The sequence below is a fragment of the Tauraco erythrolophus genome, chromosome 1 (genome assembly GCF_009769465.1).
Source record: "Tauraco erythrolophus isolate bTauEry1 chromosome 1, bTauEry1.pri, whole genome shotgun sequence".
NCBI lineage: Eukaryota > Metazoa > Chordata > Aves > Musophagiformes > Musophagidae > Tauraco > Tauraco erythrolophus.
In genome coordinates, this window is record NC_141465.1 from 8,313,689 (window position 1) to 8,326,140 (window position 12,452).

The 12,452-nt window shown below is 44.3% G+C and overlaps 1 protein-coding gene across 1 annotated transcript; it reads right to left on the reverse strand.

Moving 5' to 3' along the window:
* Positions 1 to 3,845: 3,845 nt before the first annotated feature.
* On the reverse strand, positions 3,846 to 11,670 carry SFT2D2 (SFT2 domain containing 2). The gene is made up of 8 exons (XM_086616972.1): positions 11,578 to 11,670; positions 10,645 to 10,731; positions 10,237 to 10,322; positions 9,042 to 9,123; positions 6,942 to 6,977; positions 6,769 to 6,827; positions 5,977 to 6,006; positions 3,846 to 5,331 (listed from the first exon to the last, which is right to left on the reverse strand). Exons 1-8 carry the CDS (start codon positions 11,638 to 11,640, stop codon positions 5,292 to 5,294), a joined length of 483 nt encoding a protein of 160 aa, XP_086473098.1. The 5' UTR covers positions 11,641 to 11,670; the 3' UTR covers positions 3,846 to 5,291.
* Positions 11,671 to 12,452: the final 782 nt, after the last annotated feature.

Sequence of the window (12,452 nt, forward strand, 5' to 3'; positions counted from 1 at the left end):
GGGATAAGGCCCTGGGAGGACTGGGAGCCCAAGATTGCTGGTTGACTTTCAAGGATCATCTCCTCCAAGTTCAAAGGCATTGCATCCCTAAAAGGAAGAAATCAGGCAAAACCACCAGGAGTCCTATATGGATAAACAAAGAACTCCTGGCTAAAATCAAATACAAAAGGGGATTACACAAAACATGGAAGGAGCGACTGGTAACCTGGGATGAGTAGAAGGAAGTTGCTTGTGTACTCAGAGACCAGGTTAGAAAAGCTAAGGCCCTGACAGAGACAAATCTGGCCAGCGATATTAGAAATAACAGAAAAGGATTTTATAGGTATGTGAGAGAGAAAAAAGAAAAACGAGAGAGAATGTGGGGCCCCTCCAGAAAGATACGGGTGACCTGGTTGCTGAGGACATGGAGAAGGCTGAAATTTTCAACAACTTTTTTGCCTCAGTCTTCACTGACAACCACTCGAACCACACCACCCAAAAATCACAGAGGATGTTGGCTGGGTCTGGGAGAGTGAAGAACCATCCAGGGTAGGAGTAGATCAGGTCCGGGAACACCTAGAGAACCTGAAGGTGCACAAGTCCATGGGACCTGATGAGATACATCCATGGGTCCTGAAGGAACTGGCTGCTGAAGTTGCTAGGCCACTAACCATCATATTTGAGAGGTCCTGGCAGTCTGGTGAGGTTCCTACAGATTGGAAAAGGGCAAACGTAACCCCCATCTTTAAAAAAGGGACCAAGGACAACCCGGGAAACTACAGACCAGTCAGCCTTACCTCTGTGCCAGGTAAAATCATGGAACAGATTCTCCTGGTAGCTGTACTAAGGCACATAAAAAATAACCAAGCGGTTGGTGAGAGCCAACATGGCTTCACTAGGGGCAAGTCGTGCCTGACTAATTTAGTTGCCTTCTATGACAAAGCTACAGCTCTGGTTGACATGGGTAAAGCAACGGATGTTCTTTTCCTGGGCTTGTGCAAGGCATTTGACACTGTCCCACATGACATCCTTGTCTCTAAAATGGAGAGAAACGGATCTGACAGATGGACCACTCAGTGGATAAAGAACTGGCTGGATGGTCGCACTCAAAGAGTTGTGGTCAATGGTGCGATGTCTACATGGAGACCAGTGTCAAGCGGTGTCCCTCAGGGGTCTGTTCTGGGTCCAGTGCTGTTCAACATCTTTGTCAGCGACATGGACGACGGCATTGAGTGCACCCTCAGTAAGTTTGCCGATGACACCAAGCTGTGTGGTGCCGTGGACTCACTTGAGGGAAGAGATGCCATCCACAGGGACCTTGATAGGCTTGAGAAATGGGCCAGTGCAAACTGCATGAGCTTCAACAAGTCAAAACGCAAGGTCCTTCACCTGGGTTGGACCTATCCTAGGCACAAATACAAACTGGGCACAGAGTGGGTCGAGAGTAGCCCTGAAGAGAAGGATTTGGGGGTGTTTATAGATGAGAAGCTCAACATGAGCCGGCAGTGCGTGCATGCGGCCCAGAAGGCCAACTGCATCCTGGGATGTATCAAGAGAAGCATGGTCAGCAGGTCAAGAGAGGTGATTCTCACCCTCTACTCTGCTCTTGTGAGATCCCATCTTGAATACTGCATCCAGTTCTGATGTCCCCACCATAAGAGACATAGATCTGTTGGAGCGTGTTCAGAGGAGGGCCACAAAGATGATCCAGGGGCTGGAGCACCTCTGCTACGAGGACAGGTTGCGGGAGCTGGGATTGTTCAGCCTTGAAAAGAGAAGACTTCGGGGGGACCTAATAGCTGCCTTCCAATACCTGAAGGGAACCTACAGGAAGGTTGGGGAGGGACTTTTTACAAGAGTGTCCACTGACAGGACAAGGGGAAATGGGTTTAATTTGAAGGAGAACAGATTTAGATTAGATCTTAGGAAGAAATTCTTCAGTACGAGGGTGGTAAGACTTTGGAATAAATTGCCCAGAGAAGTTGTGGATGTCCCCTCCCTGGAGGTGTTCAAGGCCAGGTTGGACAGAGCCTTGAGTAGCCTGATCTAGTTGAGAGGCGTCCCTGCCCATGACAGGGAGGTTGGATTAGATGATCTCTGAGGTCCCTTCCAGCCTATGCCATTCTATGATTCCTGCCCTGAAGGACATTGCGATAGAAAGCTAGAGAAGACTTCAGAAACACCCACCGCACTTCCTGCCAAGCAGATAACAAAAGCTGACCATACCAAAACTTAACACAAAGTAGTTTTAATGACAAAGAAAAAGAGATATAATGGTATAATCTAATTCAGAGTGAAACTGGTCAAGAGGGTACATTCATATACTAGTTTACCCCTGATTATATAAAATAAAGTATTTCAACAAAGTGGGGAAGTCTTTTGCTGCTAAACTCAGCAGTAGCCTGAATACAACTATTTATAAGTGAGTAAGAATCTGAAGAGTTTTGTTCTGATAGAGAAGAGATATTTTAAATCAAAACTGCTTGCAGATGAAGTGACAAACCCTGAGCATGTTTCACATATTGGCAAGAATACAGTGAGTCCCTCCTACTGTCTGACCTTCACAGGAACAGGATACAACACCAAAGGGCAACACAAACCCTAGCGGCACTCCAGTAATCCTTATGTCTTCGCCGTTTCCCCTTGGGTTCCCTTCCTTTAGGGGATTGCTTAGCCTCATGTGCTACGCAGTCACATGAAGATCTGTTCTTCTCTCATTGAATAAAAGGCTGTAGAGCTTGAGTTACAGTTTTAAAAAGGATAGGAGGCAGGGAAAGAAAAGAGAAATCTATTTAAGTTTACCTGCTATCTATTGGTAGTTTCCTAAATTTCCTACTCCTAAGTGGTTGTGCTCTCAACAGTCAGCTAAAAGGTTCCAGTTAGCTAGTATGCAAGTTGAAAAACTAATATTCAGCATACTCAAATCTGGTGTTCTTCCAGAGGAACTGCTAGAGAGTCAGAGTGCCACAATCCTGCACAAGCTAGTCAAGGAATAAGCAAAAGGGTCTTACTCCTCCTAATCTGAAGTATTCAAAAAAAGAACCCCAAGAGTCAAATTCCCTTATGTTGACTGATGATGAGCCTGGAACATAACTCTCCTGGAGAAGGGAAGGTGAAATATTGTATGCTATACTTGTAGAAATTTCCAGGAACACCTAGAGATGTTAAAACTAAAGAAACATTGGAATATAAAAAGCATTAGAATTGCATTTCAATTGCCCTTATATAAAGGAATTCTGTAAACAGTATCAAAGTCTTAAAAAAAGACTCACAGGTCCTTTGACAGATGTAAATTAGATTTTGAACCTGCTCCCTGATAAAAAAGACACAGATCAGTTTAGATACTTGTCTTAGATCAGTCAGAAAAGAGAAGTGTCAGTATTCTTTAATTCCCAGTCTCTCTTGGGTGTTTAACTAGTTCTTCCTTCCAAGAAAAGTAAGAGTCAACCTAGTTATTTCAACACTAACTTTCAAATCCTAGGGGGAAAAAAAAAAAAAAAGCACCAGGACATAGCACTTGAACATCATCCTGTATAACGGATTCATTCCAACATCAGTGCCATGCTTTGAAGGTGGCATTTTCCATTCAAATGCCTTTGTACCAGTAACTCTAGCCAGCTGAAATCTACAGAAAGCCTGTTGAAGTTTCCCTTTCATACCATCCTCAAAAGAGCATCTTTTTTTGAGAGGATCCTAACAGCAGGATGGTATTGTGCTTCATAAGTTATCAGAAGGACGCTTAAGTTTAAGACTTTGAATTAACTCAGTTTCTAGTAACCTCCTGGAAGCTGTAGAATTATTTGGCTTTGCTGTGGGCTTGTACTTTATTGCCAAGCAGATCTAGGCTTTTCCTACAATAAATCTTTGTGGTACAAGCCAGAGATACACTTGCTATGCAAGCACAATGCTGTGAAATGACTAAACTCTTGAGAGATGAAGAGGGGCTTCAGTTCACACTGAAGTCCACTGGATAATCATCTTCATAGACACTGACTCAGGAAGACAGTTTGGTAAGAGGAAAGGTAAAGCAGCTCAACAGTATCCCACGCAGCAGAAGTGAGAATCTATGCTCAAATATTAAACAACTGACCACTGCAATGGTTTGGGAGTAAATGATTATACATAGCTCAGAAGATACAGAGAATGTAGTGTGACTTTGGAATTTGGATACTGACTGTTTGGCATTTGTTCGGAGCTGGCAGCTAGATTGTTACACTTTCTTTGCTAAGACAGGAATTGGAAATTTGTACTTTCTCCTCAAGTTTATGCAAGAGCTTTAGGAGAAATGAAACTGATTCCACTTATAAAAAAATAAATGTTGGAGTTTTAACTTATTTACAAGTTCAGAAAAAAAGTCTTTTTCCTCGCCCTAGACTGCTTAAACAATAGCCCACTTCCACTTTATCAGAGTTTATCCTTTGAAAATTCTCTTTTCGCTTACCTATCATGCCCTCAGCTTCACACTGCTCCTACGCTACAGCTGTGGGAGAAAAGCACCTTACTTCATGTGAAAAATTTCCGCTTCCTACCTTGCAGGTATTGCCATCAGCTGTACGCAAGGCAAAGAACTCAGGTTCCTAGCAGCTGAAAAATTTTATTAACATTATTTTGCAAGTGCTTTTTCCACAGCAACAAGTTTTTATAGACTAAAACGTCCCTTTCATGTATTTTAAGGAAACACCATCAGTCTAAACTGAAAGTTAAATACTTCATTAGAGATGCAAACATTTCATACTTATACCAAAACAGTCTTTTCATTTAGAATTAAATCTTTTAGAAGTCTCATAAACCTAACATTTTGCAAGAGAGGCAGGAAAAGAAAGAATATCAATATTCCATTATCCAAGGCAAACAGTGCAAAGATTAAGTGACATAAGGCTATTTTAAAAAATACAAATTCTCACTAAGAAATCAGTTGGCAACTGATTTGTTTTTCTTGAGAAAGAAATCCTCTAGACTGGCATAGTCCCATCCGAATCGAGGTCTCCATCTTACAGACTTCGAGCATTACTTTGTTAATTTTGCAAAAACAAACAAATACACGATTTTACTTAAGAAATATCATAATGAATTCCGGATCTCTGCCCAGTTCTTCCGCCAGACTGAAGTTCATCTGATGATGAGCACCTTGTCCTACAGGCACCATTGCTTACAAAACCAAGTAATTGCATACACTGGATTTAACACAAGGAGCTTCTAACAACAAGCTGAAAGGCACATGTTTAAGACAGAAGTGGGAAAATACATACACAGTGATCTTAACATAGTTCTACTATACTTTCTAGAACTTCGTGAAGCATCCAGTGTTCCTGTTAGGACAGGCAGACTGAAACACATTTCATCACAGCATCCCTACAGGCAGGAGAAAGAGGGGTGAGGGGAGGGAAAACAAAACAAACAAAAAGTCACCTCAGTTACCTGCCTGATGAGACTCATTCCATGCTGCTGTCACACTGACACTGAGGACTTTAAAGATCAGCTGACCATGTATTAATTGCGCTTACATAATTTGCATGACTACATGAACGCATTAAAGCAGGTCTGCTCACCCTCCACCTGCCCAGCTGCAGTGGAAATAACACCTGTAAGCCTGTACTTGAGGAATAGTGGGGCTCATGGGCCGGGACAGAGAACTGTGTGCTCGAACACAGAATAGTGCCCATGGGGTAGAACAAGGCAAAAGGTACACAGAAGAATACACTAGTCTAGTAGCGTTTTGGACCAACATTTAGGCATTCCAAAGGCAGGCCTTAAGTTTAGTGTGTGGTCAGCACACTTACATAATTTTATAGGAAGTCCTCTCATTTTGTTACATTTGTGTTCTCCCACTAGAGAAGATGACAGTTTCATTTTCAGGTTTAACTACATGTATTTCCTCCCCCTAAAACACCACCCTGGAAGAACTTCTAAAGCCATACATTACAATGCTTCTATAACCTTATCTTCTGTATCATTACACTTCAAGATGACAAAAGGTAAGGAAGTGGGAAAGCTTACCTTGCAAATGGTATGAAGGAAATGCTGTACCTAAGAAGAAAGATTTTTGAAGTTACCCTTTGCATCAGATTTTTAAGTCACAAACAAGAACTACCACACTTCTGATGCTCTGAACAGGTAACAAATACACAACCAAAATGAAGCTTTGAGTTTGTGAGCAACAGGAATGAGTATCCTTGCAAGTCATCTTAGTCCAGCCAGGTTGTGAAACACTATGGCAAAAATCAGGGGGCACGTTGCAGAAGCATTTTAAACACAATTCTCCTGCACCCAATATTCTTCATGCTCCAATGCCTACAGACACGTAAGATTAGTCTTGAGGGCTGGCTAGATGTTCATATCAGCTTCTGTACCACTTCTGGGACATTACACAGATCACAGGTTTAAGTTAAAGAACACTGATGCTTAATTTGATTGGCACATCTGGGTCTTTTAACAAGACAAATTGAGGAGAGTGTAAAAGAGAAGTAACCAGACAGTAAGCAACAAATTGATTTAAAAGGAAAAAAACAACAACAAAAAAGCAGTGTTACTTCAAGGTCACAGAAATTAAACCGGTTCAAAGGAAATTCCTCCAGAAACGGAGACCTGAGTTCCATCTCCAGAACCTCTGAAGTGGTATGAGAAGCCAAAATGCAGGAGCAAGTCAGGTCCTCATTGATGCATCTAGGGGAACCGCGAGGTAAAGATTCTCCTTCCTTCTAACTCACACAACGTCAGAATCCACTCACAATTCAGCTACTAATGTTAGGCATAATAGAAAATGGAGGATGTGGGGAGGAAATCACTTACCATGCCAAGGCAAAAAACTGTAAGATGCAGAAAAGGAGCGCGAGTCCTGCCTTACGCCACTGGGAAGAGAGAAGGGATCGGAGGAAACACAGCATACAATGAGACGACAAGGTAAGCATCTTATTTTTACAATATACTCCAGTTATATGCACATACAGGACTCGAGTACTCACCCAGAAAGCAGAACACAGTGTTAGTACAAGACACAACTAAAAGGAAAAAAATAATTGCTATTAAACATAGAAACAACTCCCGTTTTTATATTATAAACACCTTAACGGGTTCGTTCACCGAGACAGAAACAAATTACATCATTTCATAGTTTTGTCCAATCCTGCATAAGAGCTTCCTTTATTTAAAATGCTTCTGCTATCACACTTCTGAAGTGAACTAAAGCAATGAGGAAATATCAGCCAGATATCTCCAGAAAATAATTGTACAGCTGCAAAGGAACAAGAGGAGGTTCCTACAGCTCTTTTGCAACATCGGCAGGTTCCTACTCCATCCCACACATTTCTTGGTGTCATAGGTGTGCACCACACTTCATTGTTTTGCATTCGGACTTCCCAGTTACAACTCTAGTCTTTCTGCCTCTGTACACGCCACGTTTCCTGTTGGTTCTCAAGGTTACCATGGGGTTGAAGTTATGTCATTACTGCATTCTGACCGATTAAAGCTACAACACACTTTCAAGACCTTCCAGCTGTTGCTTAATAACTCTCCTGTTTAATATAAAGTCCAGCATAGCCATTCAAATCGGTACTTTTTCAGAGCTGCACTGTGTGTTTACTACAGTTAAAAATCTTGGGGGGTAGTAGGCCATTTGGGATTATTTTCTGTTTTAACAGGACCTTCCTTTTAGTTCAAGTTTTCATTTTCGATTTAAGACATGACAGTTCATTTAGCTATGAAGGATGCTGTTACTTGATCTTCCTTCATCAACATTTAAGTCTGCCTTCTGATACATATGTACCGTTGTGCTACTAGAGATTATAACCTGTATTCTGCTTCAGTAAAAAAAAAAGTTTAGTACTGTATATTCAAGGCAGTACCACATGCATTGCCAAAGAAATCATACTCTTCACCTCAACCATGGTTATTGACATTAAATGTAGTTTTCCCATTAGTTTTAAAGGTAGTGATTTGCATATTGGTCTAAATATTGCATCATACATCTAACGACTGGCTTTATTCCAGTGAACAACGTTCCAGGCACTCTCCTGACTCCAGGCATCCTAAATGCATATGAAACAAACACATCACACAGCAGGCTTCTTGCCTGCTGCTGATCTGCAAGCATATACTGTCAATTTCTCAGGCTCTATCAGTTGCCTGCAGCCTCTCTGGATGTTTAAAGAGAAAACATGAAGTGCTGATGTCAAGTGAACACTGGAGACATTCACACTGAAAACGGGAAGACGGTTTCATGCAAGTTAAACCACCTTCGAAATTTTAGACTCTCCAAGAGAAAAATGTGAGAGTTGAAGAGCCAAAAAAGCACATGCACTTTAAACAAGAAAGAGCCTGAAACTTAACAGCAATTTTTACATCCCCCTGCCCCGCCCCAAAAGAAGGTTGTCCACAATTCCCATCTTCTGAAGACAAAAATAATTCCAAGGGCTGAATTCAGCTGAATGTTGAATTTGCAATTTCATTATGTCCTGCGAGTTTCAAAACCTGTAGCTCTCAGCCAACTGAGATGATTTCTGTATTTTTAACGCAAGATCACAAAGTCATAGAGACTCCTCAGCTGCTCTGTCAGGAAATGACGATTTTATCTAGGTGGAAATACCTACACAGCTCTTTAAATCAAACCAGACAGAATATAAAAAGACAAAATTAAGCAAAACAATGTCTGACAACTTCCATAGCACAACTTTTTAAAAATTGTTTTCCCATCTTTCATCTTTTAATCAACATGAAAATGTTGCTTAAAAAAAAAAAAGGGTGTTGTGACCTCGAGCACCCTAAAAAAATCATGTGCATGGTTCACTCATGCCAGTCACAGACCCTTAATGCTCATTTAGCGTAACAACCCTGCTTCAGCTCAGTCTTTCGTAATAGGAAGGTCGTTTTCTGGTGCTACACATACCTTACCCCTATAGCAGATGTGCAGGATGCTTGATGTTTTACGAAAAAAACCCCACAAAACAACAAAGCAAAAACCCAACAAAAACCACTCACAAACATCTTGAGAGGTACTTAGATCAATTCATATCAGAAGACCGTACAATGGAGACCGTTTACTGGTTAGCATGAGTTCTGATACTTACTAGCATAACAGTAGTAGCAATCAAACGTGTAGGCTCAAACATCCTTTTTAATTGTTTCATTGGTCCCATAAGAAAAAGAGTGCTGTGAAAAACAAAACAAGATGAACACAGAAGGCAGAGAGGCAAAAGTGACATTAGGTAAGATTCTTGATTAAAGAGAGTTATTTTGTTAAGTTGTCTCTGCTGTCATACAGGGCATCAGCACACTATGTTGTTATGGTAATCGGTGCTGCATAACAAAAGAAACGGGATAGACAGTGAGACAAAAATCCATTCCTGCTTTTCTTTGTGCAAGGTATTTATTCTATAATTTCATTCACATTTGTTCATTTACAATTAACATAAACAGAGCAGAATTATCAGGCTAGAAGCATGGGTCAAGGTCAGCTTCAATTAGATCATTCCTGACAGATGCTTTTTTAACCTGCTCTTCAAAAACATCAGACACAGGCTCTGCACAGATTGCCAGCTAATCCAGCTCAATTCCTCTAGATAAAGGGCTGTGTTCAAGCCTGAATCCATTCTCTGATCCCTTACTAGATCCGCAGCTCTCATTTAGAGCCCTGGTGAGATTGATCCTGCATGCATTGTACAAGGTGAAAGTTTTATCTAAGGTGATATTTCTACCTCACATACTATATTATTCTGCCTCATTACTATATTATTTCCAATTCTCTTCCTTATGTTTTCTAACATCTTGTTAAGTTTCCTCAACCACAGGTTGTGTCTGTTACAAAGTCAGTGGGGCTACGCTTCAGGAGCCTCAACAGCCATGAAGGCATATCAAACAGGCCCACCCTGACAGACAGACTGTCCCAAATATATTCACCAAAACACACAGAACGTTGCCGCATGCAAAACGCCAAAGAATTATTTATCTTAAGGAAGGGAAAAAAAATAAGCAACGAAAATCAAAAAACCTCAAGGTTCAAAGCACAAGTTTGAGTCTTCTTTACTGTTGAATCACTTTTACATTGAATGCATTGCTAACAACAATAAACAAAATTAAAGTTTTCTTTACCATTTCAGTACACTACTCGTGAAATGCTGTTCTTTAAAATTCAGCAACAAGTGAATGATCTACATAAGGAAATCTCACACAAATGCAATAGTTTCTACCACTTATGCACCTTCGCCCATCATTCCGCTTTAGTTTCTCATCTTTATTAGGGAAGTAATATAAAAAGATTGTTACCTCCCAATAGATGCGATATTCCCCAATGTATAAAACACCGCAAAGAACATCAGCCCTTTCTTTGGTACCCATAGCAGACAACTACCCTAAAAAGGAACATTGAGAGAGAGAAAATTAATATTGTTTTTAAATCGCAAAATAAATATATCCAAGAAACATCACAACACAAAAGAAGTCTTGGGAAAACTGAAACATAAACTGCAGAATCACACACAAAAAAGTAAATTGCACTTATTGGCATTCTTGTTGGGAGTTAGTGCATTGTATCTAACTGAAATTGAATCAGATGTCTTCCCAGAGACTCAACAAAAAAAAATAAAAAATCGAGCAACAGCATACAGCAAAACTATAATTATTTGGGTTCCCGAAAGTCAAGTACCAGGGAGATCTGGCAAAAAGAGTCCTTACCAAGAGCGAGCACAGGCACCCTATGACAAAACAAGCAATGAAGCCTTTCACTCTGGTGCCCCAACTTAACGAAGTCGCCTCAATAACCTAGAAACGAGGAGAAAAACAGGAGAGCAAGTTATTGTTTATGAACACATCTTGCCATTTAACAAGCGTGCAAACTTCCTCTGAGGCGCCACACTGTGCCCTCGCTCAAAGGAAGCCTCCAGCTTCCAAGCCCCCTCTTGAAGCGGCGCGGGCGGACGGACGGACGACCCCTCGGGCGCCGGCAGCTCGGGCAGGGGAGCGAGGGGCGGGGTGGGCAGCCCGCGCAGCGGAAGGAGCGCTGCCGCCCGCCGGCCGCTCCCCGCACGGGCCCGCCCGGCCTGCCACGCTCCCCGGAACTTTTTCCGTCTCGCTGCTCCGCCAGTTCTCCACACAAACCGGCGGGGGGGGCTGGTTGTTTGAGTGCTTTGGGGTTTTTTCCCTCCCCTGCCCACACCAAGCAAGCGCCTGGGCGCGTTCCCGCTCCCTCGCGTTATTTTCGGGCTCGCTACAACCAGTCTTCCCCCGCCCCAGCCGGCGCAGCTTCCCTCAGGAAACCGAGTCGTCCTCTCTCACAAGATCAGAAGCCAGCGCCCCTTTCCCAGGCGGCAGCACCTCCGGCGGCGGCTGCTCGCCGGGTAAAACACCGAGAGCGAGTTAAATCTAAGCGAAAGCTCCCGAGACCGGCTCCAGACGAACTGCCGCCCCCGGCCGGCTCCGCCCCGGGGAGCCGGAGGCCCAACGACGGGCTGAGGGGCGCAGACCAGTCCCGCCGACGGCCGACCCGCACCGAGGGGCCGCCCAGGGCGCCCCCTCCCACCGCCGGTGCGCTCCTGCCAACCGCCGCCCGGGCCTCGGCGCGGAGCCCCCCCGGAAGGGGAACAGGTGTGGGGGGAAGCGGAGCGCTACCTCGGTCAGGGGACTGGGCTCCTCCGCGTCGCGGCCGCTCAGCACCCGTTTGAGCTTGTCCATGCTGGCCTCCGCGGCCGTACCCCACGCACGGCCGAGCTGCCCTTCCCTCCTCAGGGACTACCAGCGCCGGCATGCACCGCACCGCCACCTGCGCTCCGCAGGTAGATGAAGGCTGGCGGGGACGGCGCGGAGGCTGCCGGGGGATGTAGTCTGCCAGGCGGGGGGGCGGGGCCGCGTCCGGAGGTGAGGGGGCGAAACTAGCCGCCTCCCAGGGCTTTACGGGCGGCGAAGCGCCGGTGAGTGTTCCCGGGCGGCGGGACCGAGCGCCGAGAGGCGCCCCGCCCTGCCCGCACTCGCAGCCACAGCCCGCGGGGCACCCCTGTCCCCTGAGGTGGTGCCCCGCCGTCGCGGGCGGGGGTCGCTGAGCGGAGAAAGGTCCGGGAAATGGTGTGGGGGGTCCGCTGCGCCCGCCCGCCCCCACCCCGGGCGCTCCACCGTCCTGTGAAAGCGCCCCTGGAGCAGGTGTAGAACCTCAGTGCTGCAAACCTTCACATCAGTGGGATTAAGATCAGCCGAGCGCCGATTCCAAGGTTCATATGGAGAGATTATCTTCGCAGTAATTTGTAGGTTTGGGTTGGGTTTTTTAAGGGATAAGAAACACTCCCGCTTTCCCCGAATCGGACTCTTCCAAGCACACCACAATTGATATAAACTGTCCCAGTATTTTCCAGACTTCAGAAAATGTAAGAACCCAGGCCCTTGTCAGTTTTACTTCTCTAGCTGTATCCTATCTTCCCCGCCCCCCCCCCCCCCCCCCCCCCCTTTTGAATCCATTACATGGCAATAGTGAAGCTTACAGAAACACGAATACA